At 48.5% G+C, this 23941-nt stretch overlaps 1 protein-coding gene across 1 annotated transcript in view; it reads right to left on the bottom strand.

Annotated features, from left to right (window-relative positions):
* The window catches only part of tnrc18 (trinucleotide repeat containing 18), a 102513-nt gene that overhangs the window by 6410 nt on the left and 72162 nt on the right, over positions 1-23941 (bottom strand). Inside the window, 12 exon segments of the mRNA XM_031820416.1 lie at positions 1128-1231; positions 1234-1350; positions 1353-1362; positions 1902-2115; positions 2210-2372; positions 2375-3075; positions 3078-4053; positions 5695-5847; positions 7842-7958; positions 8585-8693; positions 9257-9332; positions 11578-11695. Of these exon segments, the coding sequence (XP_031676276.1) occupies positions 1128-1231; positions 1234-1350; positions 1353-1362; positions 1902-2115; positions 2210-2372; positions 2375-3075; positions 3078-4053; positions 5695-5847; positions 7842-7958; positions 8585-8693; positions 9257-9332; positions 11578-11695 (2858 nt within the window).

The following is a 23941-nucleotide window of genomic DNA, read 5'->3' as shown; positions in this document are numbered from 1 at the left end:
GAGAGAGATGGGGAGAGAGAGAGAGAGATGGGGAGGGGAGAGAGAGAGATGGGGAGGGAGAGAGAGAGATGGGGAGGGGAGGGAGAGAGAGAGATGGGGAGGGAGAGAGAGAGATGGGGAGGAGAGAGAGAGATGGGGAGGGAGAGAGAGAGATGGGAGGGAGAGAGAGAGATGGGGAGGGGGAGAGAGAGATGGGGAGGGGGAGAGAGAGATGGGGAGGGAGAGAGAGAGAGATGGGGAGGGAGAGAGAGAGATGGGGAGGGGGAGAGAGATGGGGAGGGGAGAGGGAGAGAGATGGGGAGGGAGAGAGAGAGATGGGAGGGGAGAGAGAGAGATGGGGAGGGGGAGAGAGAGATGGGGAGGGAGAGAGAGAGAGATGGGGAGGGAGAGAGAGAGATGGGGAGAGAGAGAGATAAAACCAGTTAACTCTGACCCCTGGACCCCTACCTTCTTATCATGTAGTTTCTTGCCAGGGTTGGTCTCCTCCGGGTGATAAAACCAGTTGACCCCTGACCCTACCTTCTTGTCGTGTAGTTTCTTGCCAGGGTTGGTCTCCTCCGGGTGTAAAACCAGCTGACCTCTGACCCCTGACCCCTACCTTCTTGTCCGTATAGTTTTCTTGCCAGGGTTGGTCTCCTCCAGGTGATAAAAACCAGTTAACACTCTGACCCCTACCTCTTGTCGTGTAAGTTTCTTGCCCGGGTTGGTCTCCTCACTGGTGATAAAACCAGTTAACCTCTGACCCCCTACCTTCTTGTCGTGTAGTTTCTTGCCAGGGTTGGTCTCCTCCGGGTGATAAAAACCAGTTAACCTCTGACCCCTACCTTCTTGTCGTGTAGTTTCTTGCCAGGGTTGGTCTCCTCCGGGTGATAAAACCAGTTAACCTCTGACCCCTACCTTCTTGTCGTGTAGTTTCTTGCCAGGGTTGGTCTCCTCCGGGTGATAAAACAGTTAACCTTCTGACCCCCTACCGTCTTGTCGTGTAGTTTCTTGCCAGGGTTGGTCTCCTCGGGTGATAAAACCAGCTGACCTCTGACCCCTACCTTCTTGTCGTGTAGTTTCTTGCCAGGGTTGGTCTCCTCGGGTGATAAAACCAGTTGACTCGACCCCTGACCTCTGACCCCTACCTTCTTGTCGTGTAGTTTCTTGCCAGGGTTGGTCTCCTCCGGGTGATAAAACCAGTTGACTCTGACCACCATGTTGGATCCCCAGCTCTCCCACATGCTCTGAATCTTCCTATGAAGGGCAGGTTGGGTCGGCCGGCTGAAAGGAACACGGCGCAGTCCCCGATGCCAATCCATCTCTCTCCCCGCACGATGGCCTTGTAGAACAGCTTCTTAGCCTTCCCTTCATACCACGCCTCTGGAGACAGACAGGCAGAAAGACAGTCAGACAGGCAGGCAGGCAGCAGCAGGCAGGCAGGCAGGCAGGCAGGCAGGCAGACAGACAGACAGACAGAAAGTCAGAAAGACAGACAGACAGGCAAGAAAGACAGACAAGACAGACAAGAAAGTCAGAAAGACAGACAGACAGTCAGTCAGAAAGACAGACAAGAAAGTCAGAAAGACAGACAGAGAGTCAGAAAGACAGACAGACAGTCAGTCAGAAAGACAGACAGAAGTCAGAAAGACAGACAAGAAAGTCAGAAAGACAGACAAGAAAGTCAGAAAGACAGACAGACAGACAGTCAGTCAGAAAGACAGACAGAAAGTCAGAAAGACAGACAAGAAAGACACAGACAGACAGAGAGACAGACAGACAGATGGTATGCAAGGAGAAATTTCTCTGGCTAATCTTCTGGAACCCAGCCCCCCCCCCCCCCCCCCCCCCCCCCCCCCAAAAAAAAAACAGACTCAAGTGTCATCGAGAGCTTCAAAATATCCCAAGCGTCTCCCTCTCACCTGTGTGGGATTACCGAACCACTTCCAGAGCTGTCTGGCAGGCAGGAAGGCAGAGATCTTGGGTCTGTTCTCTACGCTCGGTAATCGCTGTCTTTTAGCCAGCTCCTTGGTGGTGGGGAGGTGGGCCCCCCTCCCTGCGCCGTGGCCTGCCCACCGACCCCACCACACCTCCCTGGGACTTCTGCCGGGCTGGACGACCCCGGGGCCTGGCTGGCTGGGAGGACGGAGAGGAGATAGACGGGGGAGGAGAGGAGGGAGATTGATCTTCTCCTAATACTTCCTCCTCTTCCTCTTCTGCCTTTTTCAACTTCTTAACTTCTTCCTCTTCCTCCTTCTCTTCCTCCACCTCTACCTCCTCCTGTGGGGTAGTTGGAGGGGGGGAGACGGGGAGAGGTGCAGGGGGAGCGGGGGCGGTCTCCTCGTCAGAACTACAAGAGGACTCCTCGTCAGTGGAGGAGGAAGAGGAAGAGAGGTGCTAGAGGAGGATGAGGAGGAGGAGGCTGGGGAGGAGGGGTGGGAGCAGCTGGAGCTACACTTTGTTTTCTTCCTCGTCACCTCCTCTTCCTCAGATCCTGAACTACTGCTGCCGTGAGACCCCCCTGTCTCCTCCCCTCTCTTCTCTTCCCTTGTTTCGTTCTCTCCTCTCTCTTTGGTTCTCTGTCCCCCCCTCCACCCCGGTCTCTTTCTCTGCCCAGAGAAGGCGTTCTGTAGGCGGGTTCTCTCCCCAGCAGCCCCGCCTCGCTCTCCAGAACCCTCCCCTTGACCCTCGCCGGCTTCTGGCTGGCTGCGGCCATGGAGAGGGGTGTGTGTTCTTGCCGTAAGCCCTTGGCCTCCAGCAGCCCTGCCTCGCTCTCCGGAGCCCTCCCCTTTACCCTCGCCGGCTTCTGGCTGGCTGCGGCCGTGGAGAGGGGTGTGGGTTCTTTGCCGTAAGCCTCTGGCCTCCAGCAGCCCTGCCTCGCTCTCCGGAGCCCTCCCCTTTACCCTCGCCGGCTTCTGGCCGGCTGCGGCCGTGGAGAGGGGTGTGGGTTCTTGCCGTAAGCCTCTGGCCTCCAGCAGCATCAGAGCCTTGGTCTTCTTGGTCTTGGGTGAGGTCACGCCCTCGTGGTCCAGCTTTACTAGGGGTTCCTCTAAGAGGGCCTTACGCCCATGTCGCACCCCGCCCTGCCCTCCCACCCCGCCCTCCCCCGGGACATGCCTGGGTCTGGAGATACCAGGAATAAAGGTGCTAGGGTCCGGTCTGGATCTGACAGCAGAGAGGTCTGAGCTGAGTCTGGGTTTAGAGGTACTGGAGCTGGGCCCAGGGCTGGTTCTGGGTTTAGAGGTACTGGAGCTGGGCACGGGGCTGGGTTTAGAGGTACTGGAGCTGGGTTTAGAGGTACTAGAGCTGGGCCCAGGGCTGGTTCTAGGTTTGGAGGTACTAGAGCTGGACCCAGGGCTGGTTCTGGGTTTAGAGGTGCTGGAGCTGGCCCAGGGCTGGTTCTAGGTTTGGAGGTACTGGAGCTGGACCCAGGGCTGGTTCTGGGCCTGGTAGAAGGATCCAGGGTGAGCCTGGGTTTGTTATGGTTCTGTTTGGGTCTGGAGATTGCTTTGGGAGCGGTTCTGGGTTTTTTGTGATCAGGATTAAAGTTAGCTGCAGGCCCAGGGAGTTCTGCTGTAGAGTTAGGTCTAGGTTTGGATTTTGGTACGGAGGTAAGGTTAGTTTTAGGGTTAGGTAGAAGAGGCTTGGGTCTGATGATAGGGGAAGTAGAGTTGGGTTTAAGTAGTGGAGGGGAGAGTTTAGACTTAGGGTTGGTTTTAGGGTTAGGTTGGGTGCTGACGTTACAAGAGGTGAGGTTGGGTTGGCTGTACAGGTCCACCCTTAGTATCTTCCCGTAAGGGGCTGGGTGGTAGAGGGAGGGGGGCTTGGGAGAGGCTGGGCTGGGTCTCCTAGGGTTCTGGCTGCGTGGGGGGGAAGGCAGGCTGGGGGTACTGGTGAGCTTGGGGGGTCGGCCTGGTCCCTGCCTGGGGGCAGACAGGGGTCTTTCCTGAGCAGGCCTCTGGGAGGAGGAGGGCCTGTCCTGGGCTGGTCTGGTGGGGAGCTGAGGTCTGTCTGGAGCCTGGCTGGGTCCCGGGGGGGGCATCGTCTCCCGGGGGTCTGGGCTCACTGGGGGCTCTAGAGGGAAGGAAAGGCAGGAGTTAACAAATGACTGACCTGAGTTTACAGACCTAACAGGAATAACATAATCCACAGACCTAACAGGAATAACAGACCTAACAGGAATAACATAATCCACAGACCTAACAGGAATAACATAATTCACAGACCTAACAGGAATAACAGACCTAACAGGAATAACATAATTCACAGACCTAACAGGAATAACAGACCTAACAGGAATAACATAATCTACAGACCTAACAGGAATAACATAATTCACAGATATTACAGGAATAACAGACCTAACAGGAATAACATAATCCACAGACCTAACTGGAATAACAATCCACAGACCTAACAGGAATAACATAATCCACAGACCTAACAGGGATAACAGACCTAACAGGAATAACAGACCTAACAGGAATAACATAATTCACAGACCTAACAGGAATAACATAATTCACAGACCTAACAGAAATAACATAATCCACAGATCTAACGGGAATAACATAATCCACAGACCTAACAGGAATAACATAATTCACAGACCTAACAGAAATAACATAATCCACAGATCTAACGGGAATAACATAATCTACAGATCTAACAGGAATAACATAATCTACAGATCTAACAGGAATAACATAATCCACAGACCTAACAGGAATAACATAATCCACATACCTAACAGGAATAACATAATCTACAGACCTAGTAGGAATAACATAATCCACAGACCTAACAGGGATAACAGACCTAACAGGAATAACAGACCTAACAGGAATAACATAATTCACAGACCTAACAGAAATAACATAATCCACAGATCTAACGGGAATAACATAATCCACAGACCTAACAGGAATAACATAATTCACAGACCCAACAGGAATAACATAATCCACAGACCTAACAGGGATAACATAATCCTCAGACCTAACAGGGATAACAGACCTAACAGGAATAACAGACCTAACAGGAATAACATAATCCACAGACCTAACAGGAATAACATAATCCACAGACCCAACAACGATAACAGACCCAACAACGATAACAGACCCAACAAGGATAACAGACCTAACAAGGATAACAGACCCAACAAGGATAACAGACCCAACAAGGATAACAGACCCAACAAGGATAACAGACCCAACAACGATAACAGACCCAACAAGGATAACAGACCCAACAACGATAACAGACCCAACAAGGATAACAGACCCAACAAGGATAACAGACCCAACAAGGATAACAGACCCAACAAGGATAACAGACCCAACAAGGATAACAGACCCAACAACGATAACAGACCCAACAACGATAACATACCCAACAACGATAACAGACCCAACAAGGATAACAGACCCAACAACAATAACAGACCCAACAACGATAACAGACCCAACAGGAATAACAGACCTAACAGGAATAACAGACCCAACAAGGATAACAGACCCAACAGGAATAACAGACCTAACAGGAATAACAGACCCAACAAGGATAACAGACCCAACAGGAATAACAGACCTAACAGGAATAACAGACCCAACAGGAATAACAGACCTAACAGGAATAACAGACCCAACAGGGATAACAGACCCAACAGGAATAACAGACCTAACAGGAATAACAGGTCTCTGATTGGCTCACCAGGTTTGGGTTTGGGTTTCTTGGCCGGTCTCCCTCTGCCCTTGGGGGCGGAGTCCCCTGTTTTAGGCCTCGTCTCACTGGTGTCCTTGCTGCACTTCCTGACACGCCTCCTGGAGCAGCTGGCCACTAGCAGCGCAGGGGAGGGCTCAGCACCTACAGGGGGGGCAGGTTTAACATCAGAATCATCAGACAGACTGAACAACCCGACTGGGAAAGAATACAAGAGTGTGAGAGTGTGTGTCCTTGTGTCCTTGTGGGAGTGTGTGTGTGTCCTTGTGGGAGTGTGTGTGTGTGTGTGTGACTCCTTGTGTGAGTCCTTGTGTGAGTGTGTGTGTGTGTCTTCTTGTATGAGTCCTTGTGTGTGTGTGTGAGTCCTTGTGTGTGTGTGTGTGAGTCCTTGTGTGTGTGTGTGTGTGTGTGTGTGAGTCCTTGTGTGTGTGTGTGTGAGTCCTTGTGTGTGTATGTGTGTCCTTGTGTGTGTATGTGTGTCCTTGTGTGTGTATGTGTGTCCTTGTGTGAGTGTGTGTCCTTGTGTGAGTGTGTGTCCTTGTGTGAGTGTGTGTCCTTGTGTGAGTGTGTGTCCTTGTGTGAGTGTGTGTCCTTGTGTGAGTGTGTGTCCTTGTGTGAGTGTGTGTCCTTGTGTGAGTGTGTGTCCTTGTGTGAGTGTGTGTCCTTGTGTGAGTGTCTGTCCTTGTGTGAGTCCTTATAGTCAAGGGGCAGCAGTCTGATGTGGGAGAGGGGCTGTATCTGGTAGTCAGGGGCAGCAGTCTGATGTGGGAGAGGGGCTGTATCTGGTAGTCAGGGGCAGCAGTCTGATGTGGGAGAGGGGCTGTATCTGGTAGTCAGGGGCAGCAGTCTGATGTGGGAGAGGGGCTGTATCTGGTAGTCAGGGGGCAGCAGTCTGATGTGGGAGAGGGGCTGTATCTGGTAGTCAGGGGCAGCAGTCTGATGTGGGAGAGGGGCTGTATCTGGTAGTCAGGGGGCAGCAGTCTGATGTGGGAGAGGGGGCTGTGTCCTTACACTGTATCTTGTAGTCAGGGGCAGCAGTCTGATGTGGGAGAGGGGGCTGTATCTGGTAGTCAGGGGGCAGCAGTCTGATGTGGGAGAGGGGGCTGTGTCCTTACACTGTATCTTGTAGTCAGGGGCAGCAGTCTGATGTGGGAGAGGGGCTGTATCTGGTAGTCAGGGGCAGCAGTCTGATGTGGGAGAGGGCTGTATCTGGTAGTCAGGGGGCAGCAGTCTGATGTGGGAGAGGGGGCTGTGTCCTTACACTGTATCTTGTAGTCAGGGGCAGCAGTCTGATGTGGGAGAGGGGGCTGTATCTGGTAGTCAGGGGGCAGCAGTCTGATGTGGGAGAGGGGCTGTATCTGGTAGTCAGGGGGCAGCAGTCTGATGTGGGAGAGGGGCTGTATCTGGTAGTCAGGGGGCAGCAGTCTGATGTGGGAGAGGGGGCTGTATCTGGTAGTCAGGGGGCAGCAGTCTGATGTGGGAGAGGGGGCTGTATCTGGTAGTCAGGGGGCAGCAGTCTGATGTGGGAGAGGGGGCTGTGTCTTGTAGTCAGGGGGCAGCAGTCTGATGTGGGAGAGGGGCTGTATCTGGTAGTCAGGGGGCAGCAGTCTGATGTGGGAGAGGGGGCTGTGTCTTGTAGTCAGGGGGCAGCAGTCTGATGTGGGAGAGGGGGCTGTGTCTTGTAGTCAGGGGGCAGCAGTCTGATGTGGGAGAGGGGGCTGTGTCTTGTAGTCAGGGGGCAGCAGTCTGATGTGGGAGAGGGGCTGTATCTGGTAGTCAGGGGGCAGCAGTCTGATGTGGGAGAGGGGCTGTGTCTTGTAGTCAGGGGGCAGCAGTCTGATGTGGGAGAGGGGGCTGTGTCTTGTAGTCAGGGGGCAGCAGTCTGATGTGGGAGAGGGGGCTGTGTCTTGTAGTCAGGGGGCAGCAGTCTGATGTGGGAGAGGGGCTGTATCTGGTAGTCAGGGGGCAGCAGTCTGATGTGGGAGAGGGGCTGTGTCTTGTAGTCAGGGGGCAGCAGTCTGATGTGGGAGAGGGGCTGTATCTGGTAGTCAGGGGGCAGCAGTCTGATGTGGGAGAGGGGGCTGTGTCTTGTAGTCAGGGGGCAGCAGTCTGATGTGGGAGAGGGGCTGTGTTCTTACACTGTATCTTGTAGTCAGGGGGCAGCAGTCTGATGTGGGAGAGGGGGATGCGACCCGTGTCACCGTCATCAAACTCCACCGTGATGAGGTCATCACTGTCATCACCATCTGAACTTCCTGTACAGACAGGAAGGGGTTAAAGTAACAGGTCACCTAGATTCAAACGTGCCCTTGAAAGTAGCTAGATAGACGTCAATACACACCAAGTATTAGTTCAGTAAGGAACAGGTCACCTAGATTGAAATGACTAGATGTGATGAGACTATATAACACTTTCTCAAATGGGATGTTGTCTTCTCCAATTTTATTTATCGGCTTTTCTAGTTTTTATTGGCCAAAAGCCAGCTATTACCGGCTAATGGAAACTCTGGCCTGTGTGTTACCGTTGACTACGGTGCCGGGGTAGAGACAGTGGTACTGTGCGTTACCGTTGACTACGGTGCCGGGGTAGAGACAGTGGTACTGTGCGTTACCGTTGACTACGGTGCCGGGGTAGAGGCAGTGGTACTGTGCGTTACCGTTGACTACGGTGCCGGGGTAGAGGCAGTGGTACTGTGCGTTACCGTTGACTACGGTGCCGGGGTAGAGACAGTGGTACTGTGCGTTACCGTTGACTACGGTGCCGGGGTAGAGGCAGTGGTACTATGCGTTACCGTTGACTACGGTGCCGGGGTAGAGACAGTGGTACTGTGCGTTACCGTTGACTACGGTGCCGGGGTAGAGGCAGTGGTACTGTGCGTTACCGTTGACTACGGTGCCGGGGTAGAGACAGTGGTACTGCTGGCTCCAGTATGCAGCAACACGACAGCCTTCAGGAAGATACCAGACTGACGGAGGCATCACATCCACAATCTGGAATAACACATAATAACACACATTAACACACACACTGACGAGGGCAACACATCTACAATCTAGAATAACACACATACTGACGAGGGCAACACATCCACAATCTAGAATAACACACACACTGACGAGGGCAACACATCCATAATCTAGAATAACACACACACTGACGAGGGCAACACATCCACAATCTAGAATAACACACACACTGACGAGGGCAACACATCCACAATCTAGAATAACACACACACTGACGAGGGCAACACATCCACAATCTAGAATAACACACACACTGACGAGGGCAACACATCCACAATCTAGAATAACACACATACTGACGAGGGCAACACATCCACAATCTAGAATAACACACACACTGACGAGGGCAACACATCCATAATCTAGAATAACACACACACTGACGAGGGCAACACATCCACAATCTAGAATAACACACACACACACTGTAATAAAAACACAACACACACACACACACTGACGAGGGCATCACATCCACGGCCTGTAATAAAAACCCAAAGAACACAGACGTAATGAGATGTACTCACAGCCTCCTGCAGGAGTTGTTCTAGACAGTAGATATGAGGTCTGTTCCCTCTCTCCCCCTCCACCACCACACTGTAACTACAGAACAGAGGTCAGGGGTCAGGAGTTGTTCTAGACAGTAGATATGAGGTCTGTTCCCTCTCTCCCCCTCCACCACCACACTGTAACTACAGAACAGAGGTCAGGAGTTGTTCTAGACAGTAGATATGAGGTCTGTTCCCTCTCTCCCCCTCCACCACCACACTGTAACTACAGAACAGAGGTCAGGGGTCAGGAGTTGTTCTAGACAGTAGATATGAGGTCTGTTCCCTCTCTCCCCCTCCACCACCACACTGTGACTACAGAACAGAGGTCAGGGGTCAGGAGTTAGGGGTCAGGAGTTGTTCTAGACAGTAGATATGAGGTCTGTTCCCTCTCTCCCCCTCCACCACCACGCTGTAACTACAGAACAGAGGTCAGAGGTCAGGAGAAGTTCTAGACAGTAGATATGAGGTCTGTTCCCTCTCTCCCCTTCCACCACCACGCTGTAACTACAGAACAGAGGTCAGGGGTCAGGAGTTGTTCTAGACAGTAGATATGACGTCTGTTCCCTCTCTCCCCCTCCACCACCACACTGTAACTACAGAACAGAGGTCAGGGGTCAGGAGTTAGGGGTCAGGAGTTGTTCTAGACAGTAGATATGAGGTCTGTTCCCTCTCTCCCCCTCCACCACCACACTGTAACTACAGAACAGAGGTCAGGAGTTGTTCTAGACAGTAGATATGAGGTCTGTTCCCTCTCTCCCCCTCCACCACCACGCTGTAACTACAGAACAGAGGTCAGGGGTCGGGAGTTGTTCTAGACAGTAGATATGAGGTCTGTTCCCTCTCTCCCCCTCCACCACCACACAGTAACTACAGAACAGAGGTCAGGAGTTGTTCTAGACAGTAGATATGAGGTCTGTTCCCTCTCTCCCCCTCCACCACCACACTGTAACTACAGAACAGAGGTCAGGGGTCAGGAGTTGTTCTAGACAGTAGATCTGAGGTCTGTTCCCTCTCTCCCCCTCCACCACCACGCTGTAACTACAGATCAGAGGTCAGGGGTCGGGAGTTGTTCTAGACAGTAGATCTGAGGTCTGTTCCCTCCCTCCACCACCACGCTGTAACTACAGATCAGAGGTCAGGGGTCAGGAGTTGTTCTAGACAGTAGATCTGAGGTCTGTTCCCTCTCTCCCCCTCCACCACCACGCTGTAACTACAGATCAGAGGTCAGGGGTCGGGAGTTGTTCTAGACAGTAGATCTGAGGTCTGTTCCCTCCCTCCCCTGTAGCCATATGACTTCAACAGTATTTAACATGAGATCCTCTCTAAGCTTTACAGGAATGTGGTTCTGAATATAAACAGCAACACCTCCACCTTTGTCATTCCTGTCTTTTTTCTGTACATGTTATAACCGTGTATTGCTACGACTGTATCATCAAAGGTATTATCTCAGTGAGTTTCAGAGATAGACAGAATATTAATGTTATCTGTTACTAGCAAGTTATTGACCTCATGAACCTTGTTACTTAAGCGACATATGTTAACGTGGGCTATTTATAAAATATTTATTTTCTGTGATGCCTGATTGATGATTTTCATTGCTTTACTGAGAAGCTCAGCAGAAGTAGACATGCTCATGTTATTTATGTTAGTGCAGAGTGAGCTGCACACAGTGGACGTCCTCCTAGGACACGCCTACGTATCGGTGCTAACAGTATCACTCTGGCACAAAGGCACATGGATGACTGTATCCAATAGCAGTAGGATCAGAGGCATTCAGGGCAGTTTATCGGGACATAAATGAGGTAACTTACATCGTGTCTACCCCCCCCCCCCCCCTCCCCCCTGTGTGGTGCATAGTGTGTGTACTCACATGTCCGGGGAGTGTACCGTGTTGACGTGTCCACCAACGCCCCCCCCCCCCCCCCTCCCCCTGTGTGGTGCATAGTGTGTGTACTCACATGTCCGGGGAGTGTACCGTGTTGACGTGTCCACCAACGCCCCCCCCCCTCCCCCCCTCCCCCTGTGTGGTGCATAGTGTGTGTACTCACATGTCCGGGGAGTGTACCGTGTTGACGTGTCCACCACCCCCCCCCCTCCCCTGTGTGGTGCATAGTGTGTGTACTCACATGTCCGGGGAGTGTACCGTGTTGACGTGTCCACCACCCCCCCCCCCCTCCCCTGTGTGGTGCATAGTGTGTGTACTCACATGTCCGGGGAGTGTACCGTGTTGACGTGTCCACCAACGCCCCCCCCCCCCCCCCCCCTCCCCCTGTGTGGTGCATAGTGTGTGTACTCACATGTCCGGGGAGTGTACCGTGTTGACGTGTCCAGCATAAAGCAGCTGATCATCCATGGGGATCAGAACCCTCAGACCATCCTGAAGAGAGTCTTTATCTAACACACACTGGACCGGAGCTGGATCAATATAGCAATAAACCAATCAATATACACCAATCAATATACACCAATCAATATACACCAATCAATATACACCAATCAATATACACCAATCATTATACACCAATCATTATACACCAATCAATATACACCAATCAATATACCAACCAATATACCAATCAATATATACCAATCAATATACACCAATCAATATATCAACCAATATACCAACCAATATATACCAATCAATATACACCAATCAATATACACCAATCAATATACACCAATCAATATATCAACGCATCAATATATACACTAACACAGTGCATTTATTACATTACAGCCTTATTCTAAAATGTATTTAAAAAAAGGTTTTACCACATCAATCTACACACAATACCCCATAATGACATCACAATACCCTATAATGACATCACAATACCCCATAATGACATCACAATACCCCATAATGACATCACAATACCCCATAATGACATCACAATACCACATAATGACATCATCACCGTGCTTCTACACCTGCATTGCTTGCTGTTTGGCGTTTTAGGCTGGGTTTCTGTACAGCACTTTGAGATATCAGCTGATGTACGAAGGGCTATATAAATACATTTGATTTGATTTGATCACAATACCACATAATGACCAAGCAAAAACCATTTTTTAAATAAATAATGTGGTGTAAATAATAATGTAAATAATATCACATTTACATAAGTATTCAGACCCTTTACTCAGTACTTTGTTGAAGCACCTTTGGCAGCGATTACAGCATCGTCTTCTTGGGTATGATGCTACAAGCTTGGCACACCTGTATTTGGGGAGTTTCTCCCATTCTTCTCTGCAGATCCTCTCAAGCTCTGTCAGGTTGGATTGGGAATGTCGCTGCACAGCTATTTTCAGGTCACTTCTTCGATCGGGTTCAAGTCCGGGCTCTGGCTGGGCCACTCAAGGACATTCAAACACTTGTCCCGAAGCCACTCCTGCACTGTCTTGGCTGTGTGCTTAGAGTCGTTGTCCTGTTAGAAGGTGAATCTTCGCCGCAGTCTGAGGTCCTGAGCGCTCTGGAGCACATTTTCATCAAGGATCTCTCTGTACTTTGCTCCATTAATCTTTCCCTCGATCCTGACTAGTCTCCCAGTCCCTGCTGCTGAAAAACATTCCCACAGCATGATGCTGCCACCACCATGCTTCACTGTAGGGATGGTGCCAGGTTTTCTCCAGACGTGATGCTGCCACCACCATGCTTCACTGTAGGGATGGAGCCAGGTTTCCTCCAGACGTGATGCTGCCACCACCATGCTTCACTGTAGGGATGGTGCCAGGTTTCCTCCAGACGTGATGCTGCCACCACCATGCTTCACTGTAGGGATGGAGCCAGGTTTTCTCCAGACGTGATGCTGCCACCACCATGCTTCACTGTAGGGATGGTGCGAGGTTTCCTCCAGACGTAATGCTGCCACCACCATGCTTCACTGTAGGGATGGTGCCAGGTTTCCTCCAGACGTGATGCTGCCACCACCATGCTTCACTGTAGGGATGGTGCCAGGTTTTCTCCAGACGTGATGCTGCCACCACCATACTTCACTGTAGGGATGGTGCCAGGTTTCCTCCAGACGTGACGATGCCATCACCATGCTTCACTGTAGGGATGGTGCCAGGTTTACTCCAGACGTGACGCTGCCACCACCATGCTTCACTGTAGGGATGGAGCCAGGTTTCCTCCAGACGTGATGCTTGGCTTTGAGGCCAAAGAGTCCTTTAGGATCCTTTTGGCAAACTCCAAGCAGGCTGTCATGTGCCTTTTACTGAGGAGTGGCTTCCGTCTGGACACTCAACCATAAAGGCCTGATTGGTGGAGTGCTGCAGAGATGGTTGTCCTTCTGGAAGGTTCTCCCATCTCCACAGAGGAACTCTGGAGCTCTGTCAGAGTGACCATTGGGTTCTTGGTCTCCTCCCTGACCAAGGCCCTTCTCCCCCGATCGCTCAGTTTGGCCGGGCGGACAGCGCTAGGAATAGTCTTAGTGGTTCCAAACTTCTTCCATTTAATAATGATGGAGGCCACTGTGTTCTTGGGGACCTTCAATGCTGCAGAAATGTTTTGGTACCCTTCCCCAGATCTGTCTCTAGACACAATCCTGTCTCGGCGCTCTACAGATAATTCCTTCGACCTCATGGCTTGGTTTTTGCTCTGACATGCACTGTCAACTGTGGGACCTTATCTAGACAGGTGTGTGTGCCTTTTCAAATCATGTCCAATCAATTTAATTTATCACATGTGGACTCCAATCAAGTTGCAGAAACATCTCAAGGATGATCAATGGAAACAGGAAAAACCTGAGCTCAATTGAGTCTCATAGCAAAGGGTCTGAATACTTATTATATAATAATAATAATTATGGAAACAAGGTAACTTTAAAAAAAAACATTTTTAAAAACAAAAACAATTTATACACACCAACGTATCTACATAACCAGTCAACTAACTAGACGACAGGGTCCTCTCAGCCAGACTGATATATACACACCAACGTATCTACATAACCAGTCAACTAACCAGACGACAGGGTCCTCTCAGCCAGACTGATATATACACACCAACGTATCTACATAACCAGTCAACTAACCAGACGACAGGGTCCTCTCAGCCAGACTGATATATACACACCAACGTATCTACATAACCAGTCAACTAACCAGACGACAGGGTCCTCTCAGCCAGACTGATATATACACACCAACGTATCTACATAACCAGTCAACTAACCAGACGACAGGGTCCTCTCAGCCAGACTGATATATACACACCAACGTATCTACATAACCAGTCAACTAACTAGATGACAGGGTCCTCTCAGCCAGACTGATATATACACACCAACGTATCTACATAACCAGTCAACTAACCAGACGACAGGGTCCTCTCAGCCAGACTGATATATACACACCAACGTATCTACATAACCAGTCAACTAACCAGACGACAGGGTCCTCTCAGCCAGACTGATATATACATAACCAGTCAACTAACCAGACGACAGGGTCCTCTCAGCCAGACTGATATATACACACCAACGTATCTACATAACCAGTCAACTAACCAGACGACAGGGTCCTCTCAGCCAGACTGATATATACATAACCAGTCAACTAACCAGACGACAGGGTCCTCTCAGCCAGACTGATATATACACACCAACGTATCTACATAACCAGTCAACTAACCAGACGACAGGGTCCTCTCAGCCAGACTGATATATACACACCAACGTATCTACATAACCAGTCAACTAACCAGACGACAGGGTCCTCTCAGCCAGACTGATATATACACACCAACGTATCTACATAACCAGTCAACTAACTAGACGACAGGGTCCTCTCAGCCAGACTGATATATACACACCAACGTATCTACATAACCAGTCAACTAACTAGACGACAGGGTCCTCTCAGCCAGACTGATATATACACACCAACGTATCTACATAACCAGTCAACTAACTAGACGACAGGGTCCTCTCAGCCAGACTGATATATACACACCAACGTATCTACATAACCAGTCAACTAACCAGACGACAGGGTCCTCTCAGCCAGACTGATATATACACACCAACGTATCTACATAACCAGTCAACTAACCAGACGACAGGGTCCTCTCAGCCAGACTGATATATACACACCAACGTATCTACATAACCAGTCAACTAACTAGACGACAGGGTCCTCTCAGCCAGACTGATATATACACACCAACGTATCTACATAACCAGTCAACTAACTAGACGACAGGGTCCTCTCAGCCAGACTGATATATACACACCAACGTATCTACATAACCAGTCAACTAACCAGACGACAGGGTCCTCTCAGCCAGACTGATATATACACACCAACGTATCTACATAACCAGTCAACTAACCAGACGACAGGGTCCTCTCAGCCAGACTGATATATACACACCAACGTATCTACATAACCAGTCAACTAACCAGACGACAGGGTCCTCTCAGCCAGACTGATATATACACACCAACGTATCTACATAACCAGTCAACTAACCAGACGACAGGGTCCTCTCAGCCAGACTGATATATACACACCAACGTATCTACATAACCAGTCAACTAACTAGACGACAGGGTCCTCTCAGCCAGACTGATATATACACACCAACGTATCTACATAACCAGTCAACTAACTAGACGACAGGGTCCTCTCAGCCAGACTGATATATACACACCAACGTATCTACATAACCAGTCAACTAACTAGATGACAGGGTCCTCTCAGCCAGACTGATATATACACACCAACGTATCTACATAACCAGTCAACTAACTAGACGACAGGGTCCTCTCAGCCAGACTGATATATACACACCAACGTATCTACATAACCAGTCAACTAACCAGACGACAGGGTCCTCTCAGCCAGACTGATATATACACACCAACGTATCTACATAACCAGTCAACTAACCAGACGACAGGGTCCTCTCAGCCAGACTGATATATACACACCAACGTATCTACATAACCAGTCAACTAACCAGACGACAGGGTCCTCTCAGCCAGACTGATATATACACACCAACGTATCTACATAACCAGTCAACTAACCAGACGACAGGGTCCTCTCAGCCAGACTGATATATACACACCAACGTATCTACATAACCAGTCAACTAACCAGACGACAAGGTCCTCTCAGCCAGACTGATATATACACACCAACGTATCTACATAACCAGTCAACTAACCAGACGACAGGGTCCTCTCAGCCAGACTGATATATACACACCAACGTATCTACATAACCAGTCAACTAACCAGACGACAGGGTCCTCTCAGCCAGACTGATATATACACACCAACGTATCTACATAACCAGTCAACTAACCAGACGACAGGGTCCTCTCAGCCAGACTGATATATACACACCAACGTATCTACATAACCAGTCAACTAACTAGATGACAGGGTCCTCTCAGCCAGACTGATATATACACACCAACGTATCTACATAACCAGTCAACTAACTAGATGACAGGGTCCTCTCAGCCAGACTGATATATACACACCAACGTATCTACATAACCAGTCAACTAACCAGACGACAGGGTCCTCTCAGCCAGACTGATATATACACACCAACGTATCTACATAACCAGTCAACTATCTAGATGACAGGGTCCTCTCAGCCAGACTGATATATACACACCAACGTATCTACATAACCAGTCAACTAACCAGACGACAGGGTCCTCTCAGCCAGACTGATATATACACACCAACGTATCTACATAACCAGTCAACTAACCAGACGACAGGGTCCTCTCAGCCAGACTGATATATACACACCAACGTATCTACATAACCAGTCAACTAACCAGACGACAGGGTCCTCTCAGCCAGACTGATATATACACACCAACGTATCTACATAACCAGTCAACTAACTAGACGACAGGGTCCTCTCAGCCAGACTGATATATACACACCAACGTATCTACATTAACAGTCAACTAACCAGACGACTGGGTCCTCTCAGCCAGACTGATATATACACACCAACGTATGTATCTACATAACCAGTCAACTAACTAGATGACAGGGTCCTCTCAGCCAGACTGATATATACACACCAACGTATCTACATAACCAGTCAACTAACCAGACGACAGGGTCCTCTCAGCCAGACTGATATATACACACCAACGTATCTACATAACCAGTCAACTAACCAGACGACAGGGTACTCTCAGCCAGACTGATATATACACACCAACGTATCTACATAACCAGTCAACTAACTAGACGACAGGGTCCTCTCAGCCAGACTGATATATACACACCAACGTATCTACATTAACAGTCAACTAACCAGACGACAGGGTCCTCTCAGCCAGACTGATATATACACACCAACGTATCTACATAACCAGTCAACTAACTAGACGACAGGGTCCTCTCAGCCAGACTGATATATACACACCAACGTATCTACATAACCAGTCAACTAACTAGACGACAGGGTCCTCTCAGCCAGACTGATATATACACACCAACGTATCTACATAACCAGTCAACTAACTAGATGACAGGGTCCTCTCAGCCAGACTGATATATACACACCAACGTATCTACATAACCAGTCAACTAACTAGACGACAGGGTCCTCTCAGCCAGACTGATATATACACACCAACGTATCTACATAACCAGTCAACTAACCAGACGACAGGGTCCTCTCAGCCAGACTGATATATACACACCAACGTATCTACATAACCAGTCAACTAACCAGACGACAGGGTCCTCTCAGCCAGACTGATATATACACACCAACGTATCTACATAACCAGTCAACTAACCAGACGACAGGGTCCTCTCAGCCAGACTGATATATACACACCAACGTATCTACATAACCAGTCAACTAACCAGACGACAGGGTCCTCTCAGCCAGACTGATATATACACACCAACGTATCTACATAACCAGTCAACTAACCAGACGACAAGGTCCTCTCAGCCAGACTGATATATACACACCAACGTATCTACATAACCAGTCAACTAACCAGACGACAGGGTCCTCTCAGCCAGACTGATATATACACACCAACGTATCTACATAACCAGTCAACTAACCAGACGACAGGGTCCTCTCAGCCAGACTGATATATACACACCAACGTATCTACATAACCAGTCAACTAACCAGACGACAGGGTCCTCTCAGCCAGACTGATATATACACACCAACGTATCTACATAACCAGTCAACTAACTAGATGACAGGGTCCTCTCAGCCAGACTGATATATACACACCAACGTATCTACATAACCAGTCAACTAACTAGATGACAGGGTCCTCTCAGCCAGACTGATATATACACACCAACGTATCTACATAACCAGTCAACTAACCAGACGACAGGGTCCTCTCAGCCAGACTGATATATACACACCAACGTATCTACATAACCAGTCAACTATCTAGATGACAGGGTCCTCTCAGCCAGACTGATATATACACACCAACGTATCTACATAACCAGTCAACTAACCAGACGACAGGGTCCTCTCAGCCAGACTGATATATACACACCAACGTATCTACATAACCAGTCAACTAACCAGACGACAGGGTCCTCTCAGCCAGACTGATATATACACACCAACGTATCTACATAACCAGTCAACTAACCAGACGACAGGGTCCTCTCAGCCAGACTGATATATACACACCAACGTATCTACATAACCAGTCAACTAACTAGACGACAGGGTCCTCTCAGCCAGACTGATATATACACACCAACGTATCTACATTAACAGTCAACTAACCAGACGACTGGGTCCTCTCAGCCAGACTGATATATACACACCAACGTATGTATCTACATAACCAGTCAACTAACTAGATGACAGGGTCCTCTCAGCCAGACTGATATATACACACCAACGTATCTACATAACCAGTCAACTAACCAGACGACAGGGTCCTCTCAGCCAGACTGATATATACACACCAACGTATCTACATAACCAGTCAACTAACCAGACGACAGGGTCCTCTCAGCCAGACTGATATATACACACCAACGTATCTACATAACCAGTCAACTAACCAGACGACAGGGTCCTCTCAGCCAGACTGATATATACACACCAACGTATCTACATAACCAGTCAACTAACCAGACGACAGGGTCCTCTCAGCCAGACTGATATATACACACCAACGTATCTACATAACCAGTCAACTAACCAGACGACAGGGTCCTCTCAGCCAGACTGATATATACACACCAACGTATCTACATAACCAGTCAACTAACCAGACGACAGGGTCCTCTCAGCCAGACTGATATATACACACCAACGTATCTACATAACCAGTCAACTAACTAGACGACAGGGTCCTCTCAGCCAGACTGATATATACACACCAACGTATCTACATAACCAGTCAACTAACTAGACGACAGGGTCCTCTCAGCCAGACTGATATATACACACCAACGTATCTACATAACCAGTCAACTAACTAGATGACAGGGTCCTCTCAGCCAGACTGATATATACACACCAACGTATCTACATAACCAGTCAACTAACTAGACGACAGGGTCCTCTCAGCCAGACTGATATATACACACCAACGTATCTACATAACCAGTCAACTAACCAGACGACAGGGTCCTCTCAGCCAGACTGATATATACACACCAACGTATCTACATAACCAGTCAACTAACCAGACGACAGGGTCCTCTCAGCCAGACTGATATATACACACCAACGTATCTACATAACCAGTCAACTAACCAGACGACAGGGTCCTCTCAGCCAGACTGATATATACACACCAACGTATCTACATAACCAGTCAACTAACCAGACGACAGGGTCCTCTCAGCCAGACTGATATATACACACCAACGTATCTACATAACCAGTCAACTAACCAGACGACAAGGTCCTCTCAGCCAGACTGATATATACACACCAACGTATCTACATAACCAGTCAACTAACCAGACGACAGGGTCCTCTCAGCCAGACTGATATATACACACCAACGTATCTACATAACCAGTCAACTAACCAGACGACAGGGTCCTCTCAGCCAGACTGATATATACACACCAACGTATCTACATAACCAGTCAACTAACCAGACGACAGGGTCCTCTCAGCCAGACTGATATATACACACCAACGTATCTACATAACCAGTCAACTAACTAGATGACAGGGTCCTCTCAGCCAGACTGATATATACACACCAACGTATCTACATAACCAGTCAACTAACTAGATGACAGGGTCCTCTCAGCCAGACTGATATATACACACCAACGTATCTACATAACCAGTCAACTAACCAGACGACAGGGTCCTCTCAGCCAGACTGATATATACACACCAACGTATCTACATAACCAGTCAACTATCTAGATGACAGGGTCCTCTCAGCCAGACTGATATATACACACCAACGTATCTACATAACCAGTCAACTAACCAGACGACAGGGTCCTCTCAGCCAGACTGATATATACACACCAACGTATCTACATAACCAGTCAACTAACCAGACGACAGGGTCCTCTCAGCCAGACTGATATATACACACCAACGTATCTACATAACCAGTCAACTAACCAGACGACAGGGTCCTCTCAGCCAGACTGATATATACACACCAACGTATCTACATAACCAGTCAACTAACTAGACGACAGGGTCCTCTCAGCCAGACTGATATATACACACCAACGTATCTACATTAACAGTCAACTAACCAGACGACTGGGTCCTCTCAGCCAGACTGATATATACACACCAACGTATGTATCTACATAACCAGTCAACTAACTAGATGACAGGGTCCTCTCAGCCAGACTGATATATACACACCAACGTATCTACATAACCAGTCAACTAACCAGACGACAGGGTCCTCTCAGCCAGACTGATATATACACACCAACGTATCTACATAACCAGTCAACTAACCAGACGACAGGGTACTCTCAGCCAGACTGATATATACACACCAACGTATCTACATAACCAGTCAACTAACTAGACGACAGGGTCCTCTCAGCCAGACTGATATATACACACCAACGTATCTACATTAACAGTCAACTAACCAGACGACAGGGTCCTCTCAGCCAGACTGATATATACACACCAACGTATCTACATAACCAGTCAACTAACTAGACGACAGGGTCCTCTCAGCCAGACTGATATATACACACCAACGTATCTACATAACCAGTCAACTAACTAGACGACAGGGTCCTCTCAGCCAGACTGATATATACACACCAACGTATCTACATAACCAGTCAACTAACTAGATGACAGGGTCCTCTCAGCCAGACTGATATACACACCAACGTATCTACATAACCAGTCAACTAACTAGACGACAGGGTCCTCTCAGCCAGACTGATATATACACACCAACGTATCTACATAACCAGTCAACTAACCAGACGACAGGGTCCTCTCAGCCAGACTGATATATACACACCAACGTATCTACATAACCAGTCAACTAACCAGACGACAGGGTCCTCTCAGCCAGACTGATATATACACACCAACGTATCTACATAACCAGTCAACTAACCAGACGACAGGGTCCTCTCAGCCAGACTGATATATACACACCAACGTATCTACATAACCAGTCAACTAACCAGACGACAGGGTCCTCTCAGCCAGACTGATATATACACACCAACGTATCTACATAACCAGTCAACTAACCAGACGACAAGGTCCTCTCAGCCAGACTGATATATACACACCAACGTATCTACATAACCAGTCAACTAACCAGACGACAGGGTCCTCTCAGCCAGACTGATATATACACACCAACGTATCTACATAACCAGTCAACTAACCAGACGACAGGGTCCTCTCAGCCAGACTGATATATACACACCAACGTATCTACATAACCAGTCAACTAACCAGACGACAGGGTCCTCTCAGCCAGACTGATATATACACACCAACGTATCTACATAACCAGTCAACTAACTAGATGACAGGGTCCTCTCAGCCAGACTGATATATACACACCAACGTATCTACATAACCAGTCAACTAACTAGATGACAGGGTCCTCTCAGCCAGACTGATATATACACACCAACGTATCTACATAACCAGTCAACTAACCAGACGACAGGGTCCTCTCAGCCAGACTGATATATACACACCAACGTATCTACATAACCAGTCAACTATCTAGATGACAGGGTCCTCTCAGCCAGACTGATATATACACACCAACGTATCTACATAACCAGTCAACTAACCAGACGACAGGGTCCTCTCAGCCAGACTGATATATACACACCAACGTATCTACATAACCAGTCAACTAACCAGACGACAGGGTCCTCTCAGCCAGACTGATATATACACACCAACGTATCTACATAACCAGTCAACTAACCAGACGACAGGGTCCTCTCAGCCAGACTGATATATACACACCAACGTATCTACATAACCAGTCAACTAACTAGACGACAGGGTCCTCTCAGCCAGACTGATATATACACACCAACGTATCTACATTAACAGTCAACTAACCAGACGACTGGGTCCTCTCAGCCAGACTGATATATACACACCAACGTATGTATCTACATAACCAGTCAACTAACTAGATGACAGGGTCCTCTCAGCCAGACTGATATATACACACCAACGTATCTACATAACCAGTCAACTAACCAGACGACAGGGTCCTCTCAGCCAGACTGATATATACACACCAACGTATCTACATAACCAGTCAACTAACCAGACGACAGGGTACTCTCAGCCAGACTGATATATACACACCAACGTATCTACATAACCAGTCAACTAACTAGACGACAGGGTCCTCTCAGCCAGACTGATATATACACACCAACGTATCTACATTAACAGTCAACTAACCAGACGACAGGGTCCTCTCAGCCAGACTGATATATACACACCAACGTATCTACATAACCAGTCAACTAACTAGATGACAGGGTCCTCTCAGCCAGACTGATATATACACACCAACGTATCTACATAACCAGTCAACTAACCAGACGACAGGGTCCTCTCAGCCAGACTGATATATACACACCAACGTATCTACATAACCAGTCAACTAACCAGACGACAGGGTCCTCTCAGCCAGACTGATATATACACACCAACGTATCTACATAACCAGTCAACTAACCAGACGACAGGGTCCTCTCAGCCAGACTGATATATACACACCAACGTATCTACATAACCAGTCAACTAACTAGACGACAGGGTCCTCTCAGCCAGACTGATATATACACACCAACGTATCTACATAACCAGTCAACTAACCAGACGACAGGGTCCTCTCAGCCAGACTGATATATACACACCAACGTATCTACATAACCAGTCAACTAACCAGACGACAGGGTCCTCTCAGCCAGACTGATATATACACACCAACGTATCTACATAACCAGTCAACTAACCAGACGACAGGGTCCTCTCAGCCAGACTGATATATACACACCAACGTATCTACATAACCAGTCAACTAACCAGACGACAGGGTCCTCTCAGCCAGACTGATATATACACACCAACGTATCTACATAACCAGTCAACTAACTAGATGACAGGGTCCTCTCAGCCAGACTGATATATACACACCAACGTATC

This window comes from Oncorhynchus kisutch, unplaced genomic scaffold (genome assembly GCF_002021735.2).
Source record: "Oncorhynchus kisutch isolate 150728-3 unplaced genomic scaffold, Okis_V2 scaffold3378, whole genome shotgun sequence".
Lineage (NCBI taxonomy): Eukaryota > Metazoa > Chordata > Actinopteri > Salmoniformes > Salmonidae > Oncorhynchus > Oncorhynchus kisutch.
The sequence above is the reverse complement of the archived record's forward strand: the minus strand, read 5'-3'. Positions and strand labels throughout refer to the sequence as shown.